This window comes from Ornithodoros turicata, chromosome 1, assembly GCF_037126465.1.
Source record: "Ornithodoros turicata isolate Travis chromosome 1, ASM3712646v1, whole genome shotgun sequence".
Taxonomy (NCBI): Eukaryota; Metazoa; Arthropoda; class Arachnida; order Ixodida; family Argasidae; genus Ornithodoros; species Ornithodoros turicata.
In genome coordinates this window covers 112,004,485-112,030,874 of record NC_088201.1, presented here as the reverse complement: position 1 = coordinate 112,030,874, position 26,390 = coordinate 112,004,485, and the positions used below count along the sequence as shown (strand labels likewise).

Below are 26,390 nucleotides of genomic sequence, written 5' to 3'. Positions count from 1 at the left end.
ATGGCATTTATGTCATAAAACGTGATGCTCAATCAATGACAGTATTCTGTTCAGGAAGTAAGAACTGCTGCTATTGAAATGAAGCTGAATCATTGTGTGCCCACAGGGAATAAGATGTAAAGCATTCTCATTGTTGGACATAAACGAAAACTCAACGCAGGCAACTCAGGGTCGAACTCAACTGCTTACACGCGCTGCACCTGTGTAGTGCTATTTTGTGTCCGAAGTAACTTGGGAGCAACTCCTTTTTTTTAAGGTAACTCCGTAACTGCGAGTTACGTTTCGGGCTGAATAACTTCGTTATTAACTTAGTTACATTTTTCACACGGTAACTTCGTAGGGAGTTCCTTTTGACTGATAACTTCTCGATCTATGCTTTCAACTCTGCATGCTTTTTGTACACTGCATAAAGTAAGATACTTTTGCCCCAGTGAATGTGTTGTGTGTTTTAAATGCACGCAAGTGAATTTCTAGAGGTGCATATTTTGAGCAAGGTTAATGAATTTTTCATGCACGTGTGTTCAACCAGCTTTTAGTTCATATAAATCCAATTTCTACATATGACGTATGCATTATTACTTTCTTTTGTGTGTTCTGGGAAGTCGAACGTGTTGGGCACAGCGTCAGGCCTCAGTCGAACGGTTTGCCCTGTTTTGTCGAAGCACCTGTCTTTAAAATGTTTGCTGCAGACCAGTGATGTCTTCGACGGCGTCCAGTCCTTTCGCCTGACATTCACCACACAACGTTTTAAATGTTGTCGGTGGCTGTGAGGGAACCTGCATTGAACAATTTATGCCATCAGTTACGGCAGGGATGACAAGGCTGATCCAAGCAAGCATTCGATACCGTGACCAACAAACTGAGCCGTAGATCCCACACCTGACAAGCGCACTTCAACGCCTGCTACGTGCCGAGACCACGGTGTAAGATAAAGTTAAGAGGTGATGACACTCTCTTGTCTCGCCATGCGAAGGCGGCGTCCAGATAATGTTCGCTTTCCAGGCCCCCTCGCCTGATCGCCATCTGACGATGCCCAAGCTGCCGCACATGCGCACAGCTGTATAGCTGCACGGTGCGCATAGCTGCAGAGGCCAAGAGCACAAGACATTCGCTTGCAACGCAGGGAAAGGCATAGGTAACCTTTGGCGGTCCTGTCAGTCCTACTGCGCGCCGAGAGATGGCGATCAGGCGAGGGGGCCTGGAGAGCGAACATTATCTGGACGTTCCGCTGGTGTGGGTGTCATCACCTCTTATATTTATCTTACACCGTGGCCGAGACCATACCCGTGAACTGCAGGAAGTCTAGACTATCACAATGACTCTATCCAGATAACGTACTGCTTAAACTTTAACGTTCAGATCTTGAGATATGAGTCACAAAGTGCCGCGCACATGCTTCAACAGCAACGTTTTGTCGCCCCGCTCGTGGATTAATAAATCACATTTATTAGTCACTTACTCACTTACTCACTTAAGTCACTTACTCGTGAAATGTCGTCCCCGGTATCTTGGCAGTACAAGCAGTACACCCATAACCACAGCAGGCGGGCATGACACCACAAAAATGCTACGCAAAGGCGCATGCAAAATATGCAGCTGAGTCGCGGACGGCAATGTTTTGAGCTTCCCAAGATGGCGGCCCGTGACCGTACGGTTGCACGCTCAATCCGCTATCCAGCCTATTACGATAGAGATCAGTGGGTGAGACAGCCGCGGCGGTTCCCTAGACAGTAGACACTGCCAAAAGATAAAGCGGACACTTGTGAAGTAGTCGAATCAGAAGAAACTGAAGAAGAGAATTTGTGTTCGTTAAAAGTAGACGGTCTATGCAAGAATACGATTGCAGTGGATGTGGACCTCAGTGGTTGATGATGATGATGATAATTGGAGGTTTTTTGCGCAAAAGCGACTTAGACCATAGAGCAGCAAAAACTATGGTTGTAAACGACTCAACTTAGAAGCAAAAGTAAAACTGATGGAATTAAGAGAGAGAAGCAAATGTAGACATAGAGGTGGATATAAAAGATTTAGCTAAAAGTTACAAGTTCCTAAGCATTCCTATATCTCTAAAGAAACTCAAAATGTTCTCGAAAGGAACAAAAGGCTCATCACCCAGTAGAAGGGTTGGGTGAAGAGGTAAAAAGTACTTGTAGCACTCAGTAAACTGACGATTTCGACGAGGTTCGTGTTTTGGACACGATATCAAAATATGTACAATACAAATGGGCTCGTCACAGAGAGTGCACTGTGGCGGCTCCTCCCCACGAAGTAGAAAGCCGTGTGATAGGTAAGTGTGTCCAATTCTGAGCCTGTGCCTCAGGACATCACAGAAGCGGTGTTCCAATGTGTGCGTGTGATTACTGATGTGTGGCTTTATTAGGTGAAGTTTCTGTGTTTGAGAATCCCAGAATTCTTGCCATTTTGCGTTAATGGCGCATTTTAGCACCCGTCTGAAGTCTTGAAAGGACATATCAGGTGGACTGATGTCTAAGGTAAGGGCTGCTGAAGCAGCTCGATCTGCCTGTTCGTTCCCTGGGACACCCACATGGCTGGGCACCCAGCAAAACGTTAGGCTATAACCTCTATTTATGGCTCTACTTACCAAGGAAAGCGCTCTCGTACCAACAGATTCTTGGTTCTCTGCAGACTGTGCAGGGCGTGTAGAGAGCTTAGAGAATCTGTGTAGATTACAGCATATCTAATGCTGGTTTGCAAGATAAAATTGAGGGCTAAGATAATTGCGTACACTTCGGCAGTAAAAATAGATGGGACTGGATTTAGGCGATGCGACCTTGTCACTGCTGCAGAGACCATGGCACACGAAACATTGCTAGTGGTTCATGATCCATCTGTGTATATTTCCTCGTGATCCCCAAAGGAGTGTTTCAATTCCTCAAACTCCTGTTGAAGAACCAGGGGCGATGTGCCCTTCTTGGCATACTTTGTTAGGGAATAACTGTAGCCGGGTTTTGGCTGCCACGGGGGAACTTCCAGACCGGATTCTAAGATCGAGGAATCCCGACAAGAGAAATCATAGAGTTCTTGATAGTGTGATACCCTCATGCTGGACGGACGTACAACTGATGATTTACTTATGAAAAGAAAACAAAACTGTGTGCCCTGGACACAAGACAACGCAGGGTGTTGATGATAGCTTTTAATTTTAAGGGCGTAGAGAATACTGAGGTAGCAACGACGTCTCTCCAAAGACCATTCGTTGCACTCTACGTGGACATCAGTGGAAGCCGCCAAAATTTCTTGGTAGATACTGGATCATCCGTTTCCATTTTGTGACATGATGACCTTTTACTGCTTCGGACGAACACGTCCTTGAGACCGGCATCAATCAAACTGCTTGATTAGTCACGCAAGCGAATGGATGTACCAGGATGCACAGTCCAGCATGTCAAGTACAAAGGGAAAGAGTGAGTGAGTGAGTGATTGATTGAGGTTTTTCTGGCGCATGAGCGACTAGGGCTATTAAAAGGGAAAGAGGCTTCCATCGTGTTCTACGTTGTGTTCAAGGGAATGTCAGTTTTGGGACTGGACGCTTTAATGGCCCTAGAGATTACCATTGAGCCAGCAACACTGAGTTGCCTACAGACCCAGCTTCACATATGTAACACCATTTAAAGACGTCAACTCTGTTCAGCATGGCGAGGGGTAAAATGCCAGCGGTCCGTTGGTGGGTAGCCAGAAGAGCCACGAGGCGTCGATGTACAGATCGACATCTCCTCTCAGCAGAGCAATACGCGTCCGTTTCCGAGACGAGAGAGCTGCTTCGGCGGCGCTGTCAGCCGGTTCACCGCCTTCAACACCGCAATGGGCTGGAACCCATTGGAGAACAAGCCTGTGCCCTGCTTCATAGACAAGTAGATCACCCAAAAGACATAATAGCCTATTGAAACAAAAAAAAACAGAAGTTTGCTGGGGCTCACTGTTGTTGAAGTTTAATTTGAACGTCCATAAGAAACATCACTGAAAAATGAATCTTCTTTCCAGATTTCATCAAACGCACTCTGACATTCCCCCTGACAATTTCCTGACTCTTCTGGTGGTGTTAAAAATTACGGACAATCCCCTGTTCTCCATGTTGGTAGACGCCCTGATAAGCGACATGTATACATTTACGAAGAAACCTGGATGTGACAGCTGCTACTCTGCTCACAAAATGTGGTTACTGATAATAATTCTCCACATAAATCACAGGTGCTAATGGGAGACACAGAGGCCACTGAGCTTGCTCTTGCAGTCATTGCCCTGTTGGAAGCAGATGAAGGCCTGTTCAGCACAGCAAGTGACCAGTCTCACCGCAGAAGTCACAAATGTACCATGTGCGCGAAGCTGTATTTAAAGCGGCGCCCGCAGATGAGCTGCTATGAAAACTTCATGTGATAGCTGGCCATGGAAGACCAAGACAACTATCGCTGGTACCTGCGTATGGATGTGGCAGTTTTTGAGAACCTGCTCAACAGTGTCCGGCTACACAATGAAAGCAAGACACAAACTTCAGAGTTGCCATTTCCCCGGGAAGCGTCTTGCAGTCACATTGAGGCACCTTGCCACAGGTGGGATAACATATGATATGCATTGTTACCGCAGTAAATGCGCTAACGCACGGGTGAATCTGACATTCATAATATTGACAACGATACTGCCGTTTCTCCCATTACTTCTGTGTTCACTAGATTCTCTGGCAGCATGACATACAACTCACGTTTTACTCTGACTGCTCACGCACAATGTTAAAGCATTTTCTTGTGATGTCCAAGGTGTCTGTAATGATCTATATATTAATGTCCCTTCAGGTGAAAAATTCCACCCACTGGATTCCAGTTTTGCCCAGCACATAATACTGTGGCAGGGATAGTGCTTCAGGTGTGGCAGGCGCTATATCTGGTACTCAACCCGGACTATCTGAGGACGCCAGCCACAGAGGCTGAGTGGAGGGAAGTTGCCGTAGCATACAAGGATGCCTGGAATTTTCCGAACTGCATTGGCACTCTGGATGGAAAGCACGACCAGATCCGTCCTCCACCGTCATCTGGAGCTATGTGCACAAACTACGAGGGCAGCTTCAGCATTGTGCTCACAGCACTTGTTGGAGCTGACCTTCACTTTCTGTATGTTGATGTCTGTAGGAATAGACAGCTCTCAGACAGTGCAGTTTGGAACTGTCCCAGCCTCAAGAATGCAATTGAGGGCAATACAGTGAGCCTTCCTCCACCTGGGATTCCACGTGGAAGTGACAAGGCACTTCCCTACACAGTTGTGGCAGACGAGGGCCTCGGATTGAAGCAGTACATGCAGCACCCATTCGAGGCAAGGGAACTCAACGTTGAGAGGCGAATATATAGTTACAGGTTCGTGGGTGCCTGTTACGTGAGCTTGTGATGACATGTGTCAAATATGTAAGCATGTATCAATGGTGTTAGTGTCTTTTATTATCCATGCAGTGGCACATAATGTAATTACAGGCTCTCAAGGGCTCAAAGAGTCGTGGAAAATGCCTTCCGGGTACTTGCCGGGTCAGGATTACTTCACTGTCTATTAGCATGGCAATTGGAATTGTCCAATATTAGGCGAAGTAAATGTTGGTAACTAAAGCAAAAAATGGGAGAAGTCTAGCACTCGCAAGTGAATAAAATAAGTGTTTAAAGAGATTGTCACCATGAACTCGCTGAAGCACACGGACAGCGTTCTCACGAGGAGAGTCACACAGAGACAGCCAAGCAAACATGCCAAGACTTCCGCTCCTACTTTAATGAACCTGGTGCTGTGAGCTGGCAGGTCCGTTGCTCTAGGTTAAGCAACACTAAGCACGCAATGCCTATGTGAACTGCTGCACTATGCATCGGCATATGTAGAACAAACGTGTGTGTTTAATCTGCATGAATTTTAGATTGAATCAACACTGCAGTAAAAAGCTACAGCGGAAAATGTACGAACCCAACAGCCCTGAGTTTGACAGGTAATGCAGCCTTTCTCTGCGTGTATTGACACCTTTTGAAAACTTGCTCCCCAGAGGGCACAGGATATCAGCACTATGAGTGGCCTCATGGGAGCCGGTGCCATCGGGAGACTAAATTTTTAATTAGTGTCGACAGTCTCAGACTGCTGCCACAGTGCAGGGGTTCACATAGGTTGAGTAAATACTGAGCACGCGCGGACGGTTGTCCATATGTCCATACGTCACAATCCATATGTCACAACCCTCTACATAAAATTAGCATGCCTGCTATAGACATTCTTATAAACTGCTAACAACAACAACAACTTTATTTTCGGCCTTGGAGAGTGGGGAGTTTCATCGCAACAGGCGATACTCTACCCCAGTGCTTGGTGGAATGGGGGGAATAAAATAACGTGCCCCTTTACAATAACGATCGAAGTCCGATGGTGTCCAGAAATGTCAGAAGACCTTTGAGCGCAGAGCGTTGCTGGGCTGGATTGGGCCAGGGACCAAGCAATTTCGGTAGGGAGAAAGGGCGAGAGTCCAGCTGACGAAGAGACTCGGAGAGTGCTATAAACTGCTATATTTCTTACAAACTTCTTGTTTACTGTGAAGTACTGACACAACTTTCACATCATGCATCATACAATGCTTTTTTTTAGTACAATACAGAATGCTTCATAACAAGTGCAATAAAAAGAAAGCGGAGCCTATCTGTGATACTTGTGTTAGAAGCAGGTGCTACTTTTGGTGTATGGTGTAGCTGTTTCTGACAACACACAAAGGTAGACCCCAATTTCTTTTTAACGCACCCTGTATTGAACTAAAAAAAAGAACACTGTCGATTCAAAGTGGTTCAAAACCCTATGCCAAAGTCTTTTGTTTCAAATACTGTGTTGAGTGCCTTATTCATTAACACGTGAAATAGCTTTCACGCTCCACTCCAGATGGAACGTGGCGTAACACATTTGCTAGCCGTTTGACATAATCATCAACCTCATCTGTTTGGCAGGTAGCAGCCGGCCGATTCAGTCTTTCGATGGCTGCTTGCAAGAATACTGCCCATCGCTCCAGCCCCGCTGGGGACTCTTCAGGGGACAGGGATGTTTTATGAACTGCTTCCTTCAGCAATACACGTTCCGATGGGAGAAGACTACGCAGGAGGACAACACAGCAAGATACACCTTACTGTCTTCGAATATGGGCGGTAGTAATTGGAACGTTTAGTCAGCGTGTTATTCCCCAAGATAGCGATTGAGACCTCCCCTGCCTGATTTCTACCAGATGAAGCAAGGGCGGGCCCGCTACAAGGCCACGTTTAAGTGGAAAGCTATCGACTTCGCTGAAGAAAACAGGAACCGTGCAGCATCACGGTGGTACGGCGTGCCTGAGACAAATGTATGCGACTGGAGAAAGAAAAAAACGGAACTGGTGATGTGCAAGTCTACACGAAAGGGCTTCAATGGACCAAAGAAGGGACGGCACCCAGAATTGGAGTCTGCTCTTTCGCCTTACGTTCGTGATCTACGTAGCCGGCATTTGCCAGTAACAAGCGACATCTTAAAGTTCAAGGCAATGGAATTGGTCAGGACTGCTGAGATCCCACGTACAATGTTCAAGGCAAGCCGTGGTTGGATAACGAAGTACATCAAAAGAGCAGGATTTTCTCTGTGACAGTGGACGACAATTTCACAGCGATTACCAGATGAGTATGAGGAGAGGTAAGTCACATTTGAAAGATAAATGCTGAAGCAGCATGGCTATCTCATGGGACAGACAGGGAACGCATACCAAACGCCAATCTTCTTTGATTTCCCGGCAAATTGCACGACTGAAGCGAAGGGAGTCAAGCAAGTGCCAATTATCACCACGGGAAATGAGAAGTCCCGTGTCACTGCAATGCTTTGTTGCATAGCTGACGGTTACAAGTTGCCGCCATACCCGATATTTCAGCGAAAGACACTACCTAAAGGCACGCATTTTCGCCCTGGTGTGATAGTCCGAGCCAACGATAAAGGCTGGATGGACACAGATCTTATGATAGACGGGATTGATGCTGTGCGGCGAAAAAGGCCTGGCGCTTCTAGGGGACTGCGCGCCATGTTCGTTTTGGATTCGTTTACGTCCCTCGTGAATGATCATGTAAAGGACAAATTAAACGCATGTGAAACAGATGTGATCATTCCCGGAGGAATGACTTCACAATTACAGCCTCTACACGTGTGTTTGAACCAGCCCGTGAAAGACAGAGTGTGCGAGATGTACAATGACTGGCTCTCTAGTGGTTGCCACACAATAACACCCGCTGGACGCATACGATGAGTGTCACTCCAAGACGTTGCCCAGTGGACTGCCACAAAAATGGTAGACAATTCTTTCAAGAAGTGTTGTATTACTAACACACTTGACGGCACGGACGATGATATGCGATTGAAAATGATAAGGAGTTGTGTGATGACTCTGACAATGACTCAGTGTAAATAAATACTTTTGCTGCTGTTATCTACTTTTTCACTGGCATTTATTTATTTATCTTTTAACTGTAATGTTTATATTTGCACCCTCGAGGATGATGCACGTTAGACTCGGGGCCACGTTAGAGTTTTTCCGCATTTCGGAGGGTGCACATTTGAATCTGGGAACAGTGGAATAAATACGGTATATGTCCAAAGCTTGGCGCTGTCTCTGGTTTTCTTAGGTTCTATAAGACATTCGTTTAACCACTATTAGAGCATGCATTTGTTGCATGGAACGCTTTGTGCCTAGCTGAGAGCAATCGCTTCGAAGCTCTTCAGAAATGGGCACTTCACTTTGATCACATATTTTACCTCCAAGATATCCCTGGCTTTGAATCGTTCAAGTACCCAAGGTCTTCTAAAATACTTTCAACTCCTCTCCTAACATCGCGGCATCACACGACTCATGCCACATTCTTTTCTAAGTGTGTACATTCCATTGTTGACTCCCCGCTCTTGCTAGGCAACATAAATGTCCGCTTTTCTTGTGGTGCCCTTCACAACCCCTCATAACTAACTCATACATCGACAAATTTTGGTAAACACTTTTCTGTATTCATGTGGTATTTTTTCCTCGTATGCTGAATTTGAACAGAACATTGCATCTACTTTACCTTCAGTTGCCTTGATCTGCTTTTTTGCTCTTGCTGCCTTCACTTTTACTGTTTTGTGTGTTCCTTTAAATAGTGCAATTTTGGTGCCTTTTCCCCAATTAACATTTTGTCCCATTATGTCCCCCATGTGTCCATCTTCTGTATGTATGCTCATGCTTTCCCACCTTCATGTACGTTCCATTACTGCATTCTTGGCTTTGTTGTTTTTATCACTTTAGCGTGTTGCTGCATACTATGTGTATATATTACTTGTACTTTGCTGTAATCTGATACTGCGACAACATCAAGGACAATACGGCTGTTCTTGGGCACATTAAACTCATTCATTCATCCATTCAAAATTCAAAGTTAATTTTTTTTCATATAGCCATTTTTCAATGGAGCAGTATCCAGGCTGACAATTCCTTCTCTGATGAAAGATGAAAGTCACTGAAAAGGTTAGCTAGCTGTAGGGATCGAACCCACATCTTCTGGATTACCAGTCCAGGGCTCTACCAATTGAGCTAAGCTAACACGCCTCTCCAGCGACTTTCGGGGTGCGTCATCAGAAGGGGAATTGTTCAACAGGTGCCGCTTGCGTCAATTTCCGTCGTATGAATGTGTGTATGAGTGAGCAAAAAATGTAAGAGTGAAAGGAGGGTGAGTGAGAGTGAGTGGCTGGTTTGTCGTCCCTTCTGATGACGCACCCCGAAAGTCGCTGGAGAGGCGTGTTAGCTTAGCTCAATTGGTAGAGCCCTGGACCGGTAATCCAGAAGATGTGGGTTCGATCCCTACAGCTAGCTAACCTTTTCAGTGACTTTCGTCTTTCATCGTTGATTTTTTAGGCAATTTGAGGCTTTGTTTGTATCTGTCCCTTCCATGTTGTTCCAGCCTCAGACCATCAGTTTATCTCTCCTTCTCTGTCTCCAGAAACTTGGCTCGTTTCTTTTGCCTTCCTTCGCTGGATGGCACGTTCCCTCTCTTCCAAATGAAAATATCACCGGCTGTCCTGCGAGCCTTTAACAAGTCATCTGTCCCTGTCTTGCTCACATTGGTGAGAGATTACAAATGCTATTGCAGCTGTACTGATGTTACTTCCGGCTTCTTTGTCTTTTCAGAACGTCGAGCTTGAATGCGACAAAGTAACTTGGGGTGCGAGATCGTCCCAGTTGTTTCCAACTTGTCTGCTCACCATGAATAGACAATGTGCCTGATGCTGATGCCATCATTTGTCACGAGAGCAGTCTGCCGTGCATCTCCATTGCTTCTTGTGCAAGCACCCAACCTGAGACGGAAATGTCATTGTGGGTATGATGGGCCAGCGTGTTGGCATAAGTCACACATAGTCATTCCTGAGGGATAATGCTCCTGGGAAGGAACATTCTGTAGTGCTCGCTACTTTATCAATTATATCTAGAGGGCAGATTTTAAGGCACTAACAGGGGGCATTCTTGACCGCATAGCGCACTGTACCACCATTGCACCAATCACCTGGATGCACCAATCAGCATCCAAGGTGATTTCTCACTTTCTCCCGATTGGCAGAAAACAAAAAAAAGGGGGGGGGGGGGTACCTTTTAATGTACCGTCTTTCCCTCCAACAATAATATTCCGATTTCACCAAAGGAAATTCACCGCGGATTTTACGGCATACCACAAAATACAGAGTTTTGCGCCATGCTGGTCTCCCCCGATTGTGTGCTGCATCACGGTACTGGCCAAAGAAAGCTGTATCCATGTCAACTTCACGGTAGTAGTGCAGACTTCTGCCCTCCCCAATTATTTTATTCTTCACAGTAAGCAGGACATCAGTGAGTGAGTGAGTGATTTGGGTTCATCTTGTGCAAGGATAACAAAGATCAAGCTGCACCAAAGTAGCTGTACAATGAGCAAGAGAGGATGGAACCTGAAGGTGTTCATAGAGAGTACACTTGCACAGGAATATTTATGATGAGTTGCTGCCCACATCATTGTAGCACCTGGATCATTACCAGAGCGCAAACACGCCACTGTGTACAACGTATGGCCAGGTTAATTTCAAGGAGAACCATCAATATCAGTGTTGCCAGATGCCAAACTCGTCTCCCGCCAAAACTGAATGAGAAAGTAGCCCAAACATAGCCAACTCACACCAACGCATAAAAGAAACAATAGCCAAAATAGCCAAATGTGTTTTCGTTACTCTGTTCACAAAACCGGGAGAATATACAGCATAATATAGGGGCATGCAACTTTCACATGGGTTATCAGAAGCGCATATATGCAAAACTCCTGGATTATTGATACGTTCATTAGTAAACTTTCTTCAGGTAGGATTCGGATGCCATAGTCTTTCCAGCAATGTCCCATGTCGCGGACTCATGAAGTGTCTTGTATAGGAGACGAAACGTCTCATATTAAATGTTGTTATTCTATGTTGTGTTCAGTCGTTGGTAAGTGTTTTCTTCTGGTGTACTAGAGTGGAACAAACGGCGTGTATAAGAACCACAAGATGTGTTGAATCAGGTATGATATGCACCACATATATCTTGTAACTCTATTGCTTATGTAAATAAAGGTTACTTTCAACAACACCAAGCCGGGAGCAGCACGATATCAAGTACAGGTCCCATACAAGACGGCAGCTTTACGCAAAGGTGCTCCCATGGTCGCCACATTGCGAGTTGCTAACGTGAAGGTGAGAACCTCACCTTGACGTTACCAAACTCGCGTTGCCGCGGGCCCGGCAAATTTTTACTTGGAGCAACCATTTATATGCGCGCCGTGTTACTAAACTGTACATGGTTAGTCTTTAATATTCCAACAACATTAGTTTTGGGGCTTTTAATAATGCAACACCAGCGAGCACAAGGCACAGTTCGAGCAACTCATTCAAACTCAACACGTTCAGAAGAAGAATGAAGTCGCATGGGAATTGGTTCCTTTGAACTTGGAAATTCTGACTGTACACACCTGTGTCCGCCACACGATTACCGAATTCCGAAAAAGGATTCCGACATATATGACTTGCTCATATATTGCTTATTTCTGTTCTGCTGCTCATTAACACGTCCGACCTGTGAGCGCAAAGGATCAGTCTCGGCAGACGGCAGTGCATTATTATGTGGCGGGACACAAAAGCAGAGACGTGAGGTGACCTGGGTGACAGTCGTCGTGTGGTCGCGTGCTGTCGCCTGAGCGCATGGCGTAAAACGCTGGAATAGGGTGAAACGCCTCGGCCATGTGGCGTGCAAGTTCACTGCGTACAGCAGCACTCGCGGTGGCGGAGTAATTACCGTCTCGCGCCAGCCAGGCCATCGGCGCAGCTGTTTCCAGCGAAAGCAAGTGAACGGCTACTTCTGCGTTGTGCCGCCGTGCTTTCCTAGCTATGGCAATGTTGCGTCTATTTTGTGGATTTGGCAAGGTGGAAGCATACTTCACAGGAGCGTTATTTTTGAAGATGGTGCACGATGTTTGGTAGAATATCTAGAGCCGTGTGATGGACAATTATCACTAAGATATCAACATCGCTACTACACTCAAATCCAAGTCCAGTTATATGTTCTCAACCTGTCCAAGGGTGTTTTGTTTGTGTACAGTCCGAAGGAGTCCGAAGGAGACACATACTGTGGTAGTCACTCGGGATGACTCGTTTCTTTCAGAATTAATTCCAAAGCTAGAGTATTTTTAGTTTACATATCTCCTCAATCAGCTCAGTGACACCAAATAAACTTGTGGCTTATATTATCTGAATATCAACATTTGCTTTATTCTGTAGCAATGTTCTAACAACTGAATAAATGATGCTCAAGTGGAAGCCAAACGTGTGTTACTGACTTCAGTGGTTAAAAGGACAGTCTCGTGCCAACACTGTTGTTTTAAAGCCCCACTGAAATTACGTTCCATAGGGTTTAGAAACATATTCACTGCACTGGGATACATTTATTGGACTGGAGTGCACGAGTTGGTCATAGGACGCTCAGGACCTGTCCTCGCTACAAAAGCTTTGCCGCTCCGGGGTTTTCACTGTCAGAACGAAAGACAGGAAGTCGCCCGTGCGGATGAAGTTTGGTGACAGCTTTTTTGTTGGTCTCTTTCTTTTCTTTTTGTGGTCGTAATACCCTCTCCTACAAAAAAAAAATAGTTTCTCCTGTATACGAAAAAACACCCTCCAGATTTTTTAATATGTTGTAGAGGAAGGCTCATTCTATAAAACTGCGTTGGTTTCAGGCGTATCTTCCGACCTCTTCACTGCGTGTTTTACGCTCGATTGTAGCGAATTTTGGAAAAATCGCATACTTCCTTTTTTTTTCCTGCAATGACTATGAAAGTTACGTGTCAGGCGATTTTTCCTCTTGAAGTATTCCTTGGTGCCGTGGCGGGTAAAAAATATTCATTAAAATTTAATGGTTTGATTGTCCACAAAAAAATCGTGAAGTAGGAGGAAAATTGCGAAACTTCCGGCCTTTGTATACCTGCACCGATTACAGCACGACAACCGGGATTTGGATACTGTGTAGAGCGTAGTTTCTTTTATCCGGAAAAGAAACCGCACAGTTCTAGGTGCTTTCTATGAGCCGCACCTGCCGTACACGCCAGGCACGGTTTTCGCCAGCACTGCGAACTTTGCTCGTGTCTAGCACTCGCCACATTGAGTTGGGAAGAAATGTTTCGTGGTGTGTCGTTTTCCACAATTAGCGACTGCTAAAAAATTTTTCGTAAAAATTCGGGATTGTTTTGTGGGGGCCGAGCAGGTCAGCTGGATCATTTCGCGTGGAATCGCCCAGCAGCACACTCCGGCATACACGGTACGGTAGTTTCGCCTTCCGTCGACAGGGGAGAAATTGGCGCTGACGTCGTTCCGCTAAACTCCAGGCGCGCGCCCCTATAGCCCAAAAATATCCAAATAGCCAAGATGAAAAACACCCCGTCAACTGTCACAAAAAGTAGCCCAATTTGGCGGTTTATAGCCCAATCTGGCAACCCTGAAATATGTAAAGCAAGGTTTCTTGCACAATCTTAGTCCGGCCTAATGATTGATGAATGTGATAATGTCAATGTGACTCGGTAAAAGAGGGGTGTGACCTCAGAGTACAGGGTGAGGAAGTCACCAATATTCCTCCGCTTCCCACGGGAAGCTTTCGTGGTACGCCTAGTAAAGGGATCACTTAGCTCTCTACCCTGCAGGAATTCTGGGGCGACCCCAGGCAAGGGAGTCTCAGTATTCCTCTGTCCGTCGAGACTTTGGGCACAAGACGTCAATCAGGTCAGAAGGTAAACACAAATGTTTGGAAATTGGTGCTCTCTGGTGGAAGCTGAGGTACCCGAGGAAATGTTTTCACAACCTTTGTCCGGTTATCAATAGAAGCCACTGCTGAATTTGGGGGTGTTTCAAATCGAAAGCAAAAGCAGGTGAATCTCTGAACACTTAAAGTCTATACATTCAATCTAATCTTATAGGGCTCTCCAACGAAATGCAGTGGTGGTGTGCAGCAACTTGGAAATGGTAGAGATGACACGTTCGAAGATTGTTGCTGCCAGTTAATTTTCAGGCCAGAAAGGACAAACTGAGTAATTGCAACACTGAGGCACGACCAGGACTTCTAAACCAGATTTCATAATCAAACTGCATTCTTTGTTCGCATCGCCAAAAGACAGCTCTTATTCTGCCTTTTTCTTTTTTTTCGTATTTGCTCTCACTTGGGTCCGGCGTAACATGCGATGACAACCTCAAAGTCTCTGTGATGTATGTGCACAGTTAGATTCACGAATGCGCTATGAAACACGCCCATGACAGAGGACCATGAGCCAGATTTTTTTGTAGTGTTAGGTAGATAAATGATAATTTCTGTATGACAAATGCAGAGAAACCTTGTCAATATGACCACTGCCAGTCCTGCACATTTTTGGCATAAACCGAATTGTCATATTGACGAGGAACATACCCTCTACAGACTCGACAGACCAGTACACACAACAAAGGCCTACCTAATTATGATTTATTTTCTGAAAAATCTGTTACCAATGATAGCTTCGAACAATTTTCAGTAATTATTTTATTTTATTTTTTTTAAGGACGATAGCACCTTCAACTCTGCACACATTATCACTGTCCTTTCTATAGCAAGGCAAGGTAACCTGTAAGGCTTTGCTTGCCTTCTTTGAGCAATGCTGCTCTTCATTCTGGCTGCCAAGTCTCTTCCACTTCGTTCCCACCATCCTTACGTGAAAACAGCAGCATAGTGTGGCCTGATCCCGTGGTCACCACCTTTTTAAGCTCTTTGGCGGTTTGAAAAGTGACATAACTACACGTATAATTCCAGGGTCAATGATTTCAGGGGTCATCACAAACCTTGACGTCTTACTTTAACATGTGTCACCCTCTAACCAAGGTACAGGACAGCATCTCCTGGGGGCTACACTCTGAGGGTCATGTGACGAACTCATCATAACCAGACAAAAATTCCTGTGTTGGACATTACTTGTGACAAAAATGTTGGTCATTGTCTGATAAATGTATTGTCATATTAACGAAGGGGTTTTACATGCCATCAGAACGGTTCCTGAGACAAACGGTCACAAAGAGAGTTTGTCAGATTAACGGAGGTCATATTAGGGTTCACTGCAGCTAAGTAGATCAGTCACGGGATTAGCGTGACAAGAATAAAACTGCAACACAAGTCAATAGCAACTCAGTTGAGTAGAGTTGGAGTTTAAAAAAAAAGAAAAACACCACCCTGAGACAACCCAGAAATCAATTTCACCTCATTGCTCAATCCTTTCATCACCCACCTCATGCATTTCGCTGAATGGCCCATTTTTGAAGCACTTGTCGATGTTTTTTTCCAATGTTAAAATTATTTCTACGTACCCCGCTCAAGCTAAGTGCATATCCTATAACTATACATTCTCGAGTATTCCAGAAACAAATTTCCATGTCACTTATTCAATTACTTCATTCCTCAATTTGCACTTCCAGGGCGCTTCACATCGCTGAACCACCTGCGGATGTTTCTTTCCAATGTTAAAAATATTTCTACCTCATACATATTTAAGGTAAGTTAATATCTTATAGACACTGTGAAGCCTTCCAGAAATCAATTTCATCTCATTTTCTCAATCATTTCATCACCCGCCTCACGCATATCGTTGAATGGTCCATTTCCGAATCACTTGTCGAGGCAATGGCCTTGTTCAGTGTGTTTGTGTTGTTCAGGCTACAAGCAAGGTACCAGACTCACTTAACAGATCTTAACATTTGCACAGAGGCTGCAGGTGTGAACATTCATGAAGTGTGTTTTTGTTTAATTATCTCAAAAAACAAACATCCAAAATAAGTTGTTAACAATAAATCACATAACTATCCATGGCATCAAAATTAACTCAGAAAAATAAACTCTGCAAAATCAACGCTTCGACATAAGTTGGTCTACGGACACATACACGTTGATTCTATGAACATAATAAGATTGGTGACATAGCATTTCACTATATTTGATTCATTACAATTACACCTATCAAAGGTATAAACTATGGATTATTTGGCATAAGCTACTATGGTGTAAAGGTTTTGAATACTTCGCCATATGCAATTAGAGATGCACCTGCTATATATGCTTATATGTAATGTAAAAGAATGTGTAGAAATATTTTTTGCTGAGGAAGTTCAGAGTTACTTCAGTTACCTTACCTGTACTTGTATGTATCACTTATGTTTGTGTGGTACCCAGTACACAATATTTTTTCCACTGTATGTTGCTATACCTAGACAACTTTACAGGTTCATCCAGGCAGTCTTGCACTTGGTTGTGATGTGTACATAGCTATTATGCACTGATGAAATATGAAATCATTCAAAGTCCAAAAACCAGCCCAAACGCTTGCTATGCTACATGTGATTCAAAGTCCATCCACTCCGATTCATAGTGTGGTATTGGAATGTCATCGGTATCATCCTCTCTCACTGTATATGACCATGGGCACGAAATAAACGGATTCAGTCGGCTACCTTGATCGTGTCTGGCTACGACAACTTGGCGACGAAGGGAAACTAGATGGGGACGTACCGCTGTATGGTGCGATGTTGTCGCATTTTCAACTGACTTTTGGCAGCAGTTTTATGCTGGTGGCATTGTGCTGCGTTGTCAGGATGTCTACTACTGCAGCCAGGTTCGCGGGACTTGCCCCACCGCCCGTATTTTTGGAAAGTCCCGGACAACCAGACATACCATGGGAACAGTGGCGTCGACGATTCGAATTGTATCTATGTGCTTCCGGAGCACATGCCTTGCTGCCAGACCAGCGTAAGGCTATTTTACTACACTCCATTGGAACAGAGGGACAGCGCATTTACTTTTCGCTACCTGAAGTGTTGCCGTCACAAGAACGCGGAGCCAGTGTGTTGCCTGACGACGAAGCGTCCAAGGAAACAGCAGCGACGGGTAAGCCTAACATCTACGACATTGCTTTGGCTACACTAGATGCGCATTATGCAGTTGCTGTAAATGTGATTGCCGAGCGTCACCGGTTTCGACAACACAAACAGGGTGCTAATGAGAGCATCCATGACTTCATAACGGACCTTCGCATGTTAGCTGCACACTAACTTTGGACTACTGCAAGATGATATTGTCCGAGACCAAATTGTTACTGGCACAGCTGTACCGGGACTTCGTGAATGGCTATTGCTGGAAGGTTCTAATTTAACTGTGGCGCGCGCAATGGAAATCGGAACAAACATAGAAAGAACATTAGTTGAAGCGAAAGATATCAGCAATGCGGCAGAGGGTCAACAAGTTTACCGCATCACAGATAAGATGAGTATGAGCAATCAGACTAAAAGAAGTGTAAATCGACCTTCAGACGCAAGGTGCTATCGTTGCGGATCTAGAGGACACTTGGCCAACAGCGCGGCATGCAAAGCAAGACGACAGCAGTGTCGACGTTGTGGAAAAGTGGGTCACTTTGCCCAGATGTGTCGGTCTAATGAAGACATGCGACTTGTGTTACGCGGTGATAGGGTTTCACCCGTATGCGATGAGGGATACCAACCTGGGTACAGGCAGAATCCTCGGTGTGGGGCCACAAACCCGCAGCCACAAGTTACGGAACCACCGGAGGAGAATCCTTTAGAAGTATGGCAGGTGACTGGTCCAACAAGACAGCATATTAGAACAACTTTAAACGTGGAAGGACTAGAAATTGAAGTTCTTGTGGACACCAGATCGTCGGTGTCAATAATGGCCAAGGATATGTATCGACGCTTCGAGCCACATGATACCCTCAAGCCCACTAGTGTGCGGCTGCTTCATTTTTCAAGACAACAGATACCCATTGAAGGTTCTTTTTGGCTGCAGTAAAACATGGGCAGCATGCGGCAAGAATTGTGTTTTATGTTGTTAATATGGGTGCGACCTTACTTGGGTTAGATGGAATTGCTGCCTTACAAATGCGAATTGAGGGGCAGTCGCTAAGGTTCTTGCAGACGTCATTGGCGCCGGCAACTTTGCCTCAGGAACGTCCGAATGAGTTTCAACACCTTTTCACAGATGGACTGGGCCTTGCACGTGGCTACATTCATAGAGTTAAATTGCGAACCCATGTGGTACCGGTGCAGGCAAAGTTGAGACGATTGCCTTTCTCAGTGCGCGACAAGGTGTCTATGGAACTGCAACAACTTGTAGATGAAGACATCATCGAACGTCTGGATGCTTCAGAATGGGTATCCCCCATAGTAGTGGTCAAGAAGAAGGACAACAGCATATGTCTTTGTGTGAACTTGTGAGCTCCAAACCAGGCTGTTGTTGCAGACTGTTTCCCATTACCTAGTATTGACGAGTTAATGGTGTCTTCGTCGGGTGCGCAGTGGTTTTCAAAACTTGATTTAAAATCAGCATACCATCAAGTATTGTTAAGTGAAGAAAGTAGGGGTATTACCGCATTTATCACACACGATGGTTTGTTTAGATTTAAACGGGTTTGCTTTGGGTTGGCATCCGCACCATCTGCTTTTCAGAAAATGATGGTCAGTGTGCTTAAAAGATGCAAGGAGGCTTAAAGGATGCGCATTTTATTGCGAAAGGTCTTCATTCTTACTCTATCGTCGAAGAAAACGGATTTCTGGATCTCATCGCGGCTGCAGCTCCCGAGTACGTCGTCCCAAGCACAACAACATTTTCCCGATCCGTAATTACGATCTTGTACGAAGAGGAAGTGCGACGAGTAAAATATGAACTGAAGAGTCATTTCAACGGTGGGACTGAATGTTATTCAATCACCACAGACGGCTGGACGTCCCGCAGTGGGGACAGTTACCTGTCACTGACATGTCATATCCTGGACGGTAACTTCGCAATTCACAACTACACTTTGGCGTGCAGGTGCATGCCCCTCGGTCACAGTGCTGACAACATACGCAACTTCCTAAAGGACGTCATTGCACAGTGGGATTTGCCAGAGAGTGTGCCTGTTTTCATGCTGACCGACAATGCGCGAAACTTTGTTGCCGCCATCCCGCAATGTGGATCGTGGACCAGCATACCTTGTTTTGCCCACACTCTGCAACTCAGCATCGAGGACGCGAAAAAACAAACGGCTGGCTTCAACGATATGTGTGGCAAGGCCAGATCTCTGGTTGGCCATTACAAGCGTAGTGCACAGGCACGACATCGCTTGCAACAAATCCAAGAAACTATGGGCACTAAGCCACTGGAGTGATGCAGGATGTTCCAACAAGGTGGAACAGTGAGCACAAAATGATTTCCCGCCTACTAGAGCTACGCTCTGCAATTTCTTTGGAACTCTCAGAAAGCAGTACAGTACAGAACCTCAGCTGCACTCAGTGGCACCAAATGCAGTCTGTGGTTGGGGTGCTAAAGTGCATTGACGAGGCAACTACTGAGGCGTGCACTGAGAGGCCCACTCTGTCTCTTGTGATCCCTTTAGTTCACTGCATACAGACTCTGCTTTCAAGGAAATCCAAGGAAGGTATCATGGTATCAGACTTTGCTTCGAACCTACTGCTTAGCGTCAAGTCTAGGTTTGTGGACACCAGAATGAAGGACACTTTTGCACTTGCCACCATGTTGGATCCCAGATTGAAGCATGTCTGTTACACGGGTCACTCTGAAAAACTGTGGGCAAAGGGCCTGCTGGAAAGGACCATAGAGAGGTATGCTTCAGCAGAAGAGAGTGAAGCCACAGTGTCATTTGAGGAAGCCCCTACTACCTCATCCGCTGTCTGGAATGTGTTTGGTGAATTAGCATCAGCATCTGGTGTCACCTCCCAGAACGTACTGAAACTGCCAAGGCTACAGGTTGAGGAATACCTTTGCATCCCCGTCTTACCCCATTCAGAAGATCCGCTGGTTTGGTGGCAGTGCCAAGGCAAAGGACAATACCCCGCACTGGTGAAAGCTGCTCAGTTGTACTTATCAATCCCTGCGACGCAAGTGTCAAGCGAAAGACTCTTTTCTGTCTGTGGCCTCACTGTTTCTGCAAGGCGGGAAGCTCTTTCTACCCAATATGTCGAGCAGCTAGTCTTCCTTCATGATAACATGAAGGAACGGTTTGTACTAACAAGAGCTAGTCTTTTTTACGACTTTCATAATTGTTATGCATACCATGACTGTGTTGCTTGGTGCTCAAAACTGTACCTACTTCATACTGTTCATGTAATTGAAATTATACTGGTAGAAGTGCATTGAGAACGTGTCGTGTTGTCTTTTTCTGTTCCGTGTCTCTGGTTTTATCGTCGTTTTTGAAATTATACTGTCATGCTGGCACGAGAAGTCTTTTTTCTACACTGGAACCACGTACAGAAGTAGGAAGGATGTGACAGTTCATTTCCTAGGGCTATTCGAAAAGTATTCAGAAAGTATTCGAAATCGATTCGATTCGATGTAGGCATTATTCAATTCGTATTCGATTCGAACCGAAAAACCACTATTCGCACAGCACTACGATATTGTAGTGTTTGGTGCATCACTCGAAGAACACCAGCGAAATTTGTGGGAAGTGTTAGAGCATATTTCTGCCGCAGGACTTAAGTTGAACCAGAAATGTATTTTTGGCGTGCGGGAATTGTCATTTGTTGGACATGTTGTAAATGCTCAGGGATTGACACCATTACAGTCGAATGTAGAAGCTGTATAGAATTTGGAACGGCCGCAAGTTTGTGCACAGGTGCGGTCCTTTTTGGGTCTCATTGGATTTTATGCAAAATTCATTCGGAACTTCGCGGAGGAGGTTGAGCCACTTCGACAAATTTTACGAGGAGATGGAGAGTTCACATGGAACGAAGCTGCTGAACGAAGTTTCAAGAGGATCAAAGAAATATTGTCACCAAGCCCTACACTTTCAGTGTTTAACCTGCGGCTACCAGTAGTGGTTACGACACATGCTTCTGCTGACGGATTGGGAGCTGTACTGCAGCAGGTTGAGGGACACTGCTTAAACACTGTCGCATTTGCGTCGCGAACATTGTCATTGGCTGAGCGGAAATATTCTGCGTCGGAACGCGAGGCATTAGCTTGCGTGTGGGCATGTGAGCGGTGGCACGTATACTTGTGGGGAAGAACATTTACATTGCGCACCGATCATCAGGCACTGGTTTCTCTGTTGATGACACAGGGAACAGGGCACAGACCATGTAGAATTGCACGATGGGCAGCTCATCTATTGCAATATTCGTTTAGAGTGGAATGCAAGAAAGGGTGTGACAACCTTATTGCAGATGCATTATCAAGACTTCCGGTGGATGGTTCTTACAGCAACCAGGCCATCAATGAAGAACAGATTTGCCTCATTACGTCACCGGCGGAGAAAGTAGAATTGCAGCAGAAAACTGCAACTGATCCGGAACTTCAAAAGTTGTCAAACTTCATAAAGGATGGTTGGCCATCAAGCAAGTCGTGGGTGAGCTTTGAGTTGCAGCCGTTTTGGAATGTGCGGCATGATCTCTCAGTGGTGGACGGTATGGTGTTACGTGGTGAATGCATCATTGCACCGAAGGACCTCAGGCAGCAGCTTGTAGAAGCAGCGCATGAAGCCCACCAGGGCATGGTTCACTGTAAGCAACGGCTCCAGGAACTCTATTGGTGGCCCTGTATGGATGATCAGGTTCAAAACTTAGTGTGCGCTTGCAAAATTTGCCAAACGGTTGACAAAACCGCCGTGCCCCGGCCGGCTCCATTGCATCCGACACCTTTGCCAAGTGGACCATGGGAGAAGGTTGCGGTCAACGTTGTGGGACCGTTTGAAATGGCACCGGCGTCATGCCGATTTGTTGTTACGCTTGAGGACTATTCTAGTAAATGGCCAGAGGTGTGTTTCGCAAATAGCGTTACCGCACGGACTGTGATCTCATTCTTGGAGACTGTTTTTGGTCGCGAAGGTCACCCTTGTGAGCTTGTATCAGATAATGGGCCATAATTTAGGTTGCAAGAACTTGAGCTGTTTTTATCGCAGCGAGGGATAAAGCACAGATCTTCTTCAGTCTATTATCCGCAAGGAAATGGATTAGTGGAACGTTTTTACGGGACATTCAATAACGCTGTGCAAGTTGCGCTGCTGCAACGTCAGCCGTTAAAGTTGACAATATTGAATTTCCTGCAAGCGTACTGTGCTACGCCAGAGCGGACAACAGGAGTTGCACCAGCTGTTTTGCTGCATGGCCGAATGATACGTACAACGATTAATGCTGTGGGAGTTAAGTTGCCAACGTTTACAGCTAGCACTGTTGAAGGAGCAAGGCAGACAGTCTTGAAGAAGCAAGAGTATAAAAAAAAGGTACACTGATCAGAAGAGGGGAGCGAAGTTGAGAGACTTTCTACCTGGGCAGAGTGTGAGAGTCAGGCTGCCATGTTTTGTACCTAAAGGACAACCCCACTACTCCAAGCCACTCAAAGTCCTCGAACCACTAGGCAGAGGAGCGTATTTGCTTGAGGATGGCAAAGTGTGGAATCAGTCGAGACTCGCTCTAGTCCCTGAGGAATTTGTGTCTGCTGCGTTGAAAAGAGCTGCAACGTTGCAAATGCCAGATGTACAACGACAACCCGCCAATTCAATATGCATGATCTACCGCAGTTAGCACCAGTGGAGACGGCAGTTTTAGGACGAACAGAAGAAGGATGTGAGCCGACGCAACCAGCCTTGGAGCAGACTGGTGAGGACACTGATGATGATCAACTTCAGAGAACACCCGTGCCAGAAACTGAGCATGTTGTTCAGGAAAGAACTCTTTTGGAAGATGTAAGCAATGATAGTACAGATGAGTATTATGCGATATCGGATGAAAACAGCAAGACTACAGAAGCAGCATCAGACAGTGTGTATGAGACAGTGACGAAGACAAGAAGTGAAGAAAAACTTGCAAAAAAGTATTCAACAACAAACAACAACCAAGAAATCAAAAAGAGGTAAACGAAGGTTTCATTAGCGTGAAAGAAGTAAACCTCTGCAAGATGTTGCATGGAAGGGGTCTCTTCCAGATCTTCCTGAAGAAATATAGACACCTCTACGATATTTCAAGCAGTTATTTGACCTAGCATTCTGGAAAGCATGGCAGAAGGAACTAATCTGTACTCAGTGCAGAAGACTGGGTCCTCTGTACACACAGTTGCAAAGGGGCTTGAAAAGTTCATGGGTATTCTCTGATGGGGATTCTCTGTTGATGATAGGCTGGATCACATTCCCCCAGTATCAGTATTACTGAAAGAAGTTGCAATTTTCCGCCATTTCTCTAGTGTAGGAACAGGTTCAAGAAAATAAGAAGATATCTCCCCATTACTGACAACAGCAAAATGATTCCTTGGGGGCAGGACGGGTATGATCCAATATTCAAGATTTGGCCATCCTTTGAAGCGCTCCGGAATAATTGCTTGGCTGTAAATCCTGAGGAATCCCACAGCATAGACGAACAAATGGCTCCTTTCAAGGGTCAATGCCATTTATGCCAGTATATCAAGAACAAGCCCCACAAGTAGGGGATCAAGATCTTTGTCTGGTCAGGGATTGTGTGCCACTCCTTGGTCTACACAGCAGCAAGCACGCTGAACCCGTGCCAGGATCTTGAGCTCGCCTCGGTAGTAATGTCGTCATGTCCCTGAACGAAAGCCTTCCTCAGCAAATAAATCATATGGTGATGTTTGATAACTGGTTCTGCTCCGTGGAGTTGATTGAGGCTTTCAAAAGGATCAGAGTTCATTCTTCTGGAACAATAATACCCCAGTCAGACAGCATGCTAAATGACAGTTGAGAAAATGACAGTTGTGTTTCCTAAATGTCATTTACGGTTGCCACTGTCAGATGAGTAGTAAGTGACCTTACTGACAAATGATATCTATATCGATGGCTGAAGAACCTCCCGTGCGAAAAATGCCAGGAATTATTCAGTGCAGGCAGCACGCGAAAATAAAGTATTGCTCGAAAAGGAAATTACGTTTAACATAAAGTAAAATATTGCAGACCGTATGTTTCGAAGATTTGCAAAATGGCTGACGGCGGCGGTCGAAGCGATTCGCGATCCCGAAAGCGTATGGCAATTGCCTTTTTGATGAGTGCACACATGCAGAAAAAAAAAGAAATAGCTCTTCTGAAGACAAAAATCGACGCTGCCAAAGCGGAAGGTGACAGACTAGATGAGAGACTTCTCGCAAGCAGGTTTACGTTATTGGCCGCTCTCGCTGATCAGTTTCCTGTGTTGGAGCGGCGGCTATGGAAGCATGACAGAAGCGATACCTGGTACAAAAAAACACTGCCTAGACTAGGGGAGCTACACTTCAAACGATCCTTCCGCGTCTCTAGTTCGACATTTCGATTCCTTGTGAATGTTTGTCGGCCACGAATGGAGCGACTTTCCACAACGATGGCGTGAGCCGATCTCTCTTGACAAGCGAGTGGCGAAGTCCTCTACCGCCCGAGCAGCTCTGCGGAGGTCAGAACTGTAGCAAACCTGTTTAGCGTGGGACGCTCCTCTGTGAATGAGATATTCAGGGAATTTTGCGAAGTTGTACGTGGTCGACGAGCTGGAGAGACGCGTTGTCAAAATGCCTTCGGCAAGTGAAATGCAAGAGCACATACAGGAGTTCAAATCTTCGCTCCGATTCCCACAAGCGATGGGAGCACTTGACGGCTGCCACTTTGGGGTGTCGCCGCCAAAACAGCACGCTACAGATTACCACAACTATAAGGGGTGGTAAGTAGAAATATGTAAAAGTTTTCTTCTCAACTTCCAATCAAATATCAACACTTTTTGTTCTACATCTAAGAAATCTAGATGGACTTTTCTTTTCCATGCCATGTTTAGTTCACAGTATAAAACTAATATTCGGATCATGTGTGAACGTACTAATCCACGATGAAGGATGAAAGTCACTGAAAAGGTTAGCCAAGTGTAGGGATCGAACCCACATCTTCTGGATTACTCTTGTACTAATCCATTTTTACCATACATGTTGTGTTTGATAACGTATTTTTCTTAGTATTCTAAATGTGAATTGAAGAGCATTCGGGAACAATTTAAAAAAATATATATTGTGTGACTTGCTTTCAAGGGAATCTGGAAACATGATTAAATTATTCTATCATTGTGTTTTCAGGTACAGCATGATACTGCTTGCTCTGGTGGACCACCGATACCGGTTTCGGTATGTTAATGTCGGGTCACATGGACGCTGCCATGACTCTTACGTCTACCACCGGTCCAGCTTGTTTAGAGCAGTCAGCAGTGAGCTGTTTCAGCTGACAAGGGTAGTGGAGGGAGTGAGGATTCCTGTGATCATCCTTTGTGACCAAGCATTTCCCCTGACACCAAACTTGATGAAACCTTTTCCTCAAACTGCATCACTGACACCTGCGCAGAAGAGCTTCAACTACACATTGTCGGCAGCGAGATGTGTTGTGGAAAACGCTTTTGGACACTTGAAAGCTAGGTTTTGGTGTGTAATGAAGCGAAACGAAAGCCACATAGAGAATGTACCAACGATTATTAGAGCAGCTTGTATCATTCACAACATTTGTGAAGACATGGGTGATGGCGTCGAGCGACAATGGCTGCAAGACTCACAAACAACCATGCAGCAAACCCAAGAACCCTGCCATCAATGTAGCACAGTAGAGGGAAGTGGCACAGCTGTAAGGAATGCCTTAGCCAAATACTTTCTTGCGAGAGAAGATATGTGAGCTTTATGACAAGCCGTATGACATTTACAGCAACTGAGCTCATGCTGGATTTTGAGCATGATACAGCACTGCATACAGAGTACACATGCACCAAAAGTAAAGCAAAAAAGTGAAATTATGTTTGCTTCCTTTATGAGAAAGAGCTGACATGTTGTCTTTTTTTGGTGA

At 45.3% G+C, this 26,390-nt stretch overlaps 1 protein-coding gene and 2 non-coding genes across 3 annotated transcripts; 2 read left to right on the top strand and 1 right to left on the bottom strand.

Moving 5' to 3' along the window:
- Nucleotides 1–9,523: 9,523 nt before the first annotated feature.
- On the bottom strand, nt 9,524–9,596 carry Trnat-ggu (transfer RNA threonine (anticodon GGU)). The gene has a single exon. It is a non-coding gene; the product is annotated as a tRNA-Thr (tRNA).
- Nucleotides 9,597–9,792: 196 nt separating this feature from the next.
- Trnat-ggu (transfer RNA threonine (anticodon GGU)) lies at nt 9,793–9,865 on the top strand. The gene has a single exon. It is a non-coding gene; the product is annotated as a tRNA-Thr (tRNA).
- Nucleotides 9,866–19,082: 9,217 nt separating this feature from the next.
- Nucleotides 19,083–19,757, top strand: LOC135383365 (zinc finger BED domain-containing protein 4-like). The gene has a single exon (XM_064612854.1). The coding sequence runs from the start codon at nt 19,083–19,085 to the stop codon at nt 19,755–19,757; it is 675 nt and encodes a 224-aa protein (XP_064468924.1).
- Nucleotides 19,758–26,390: the final 6,633 nt, after the last annotated feature.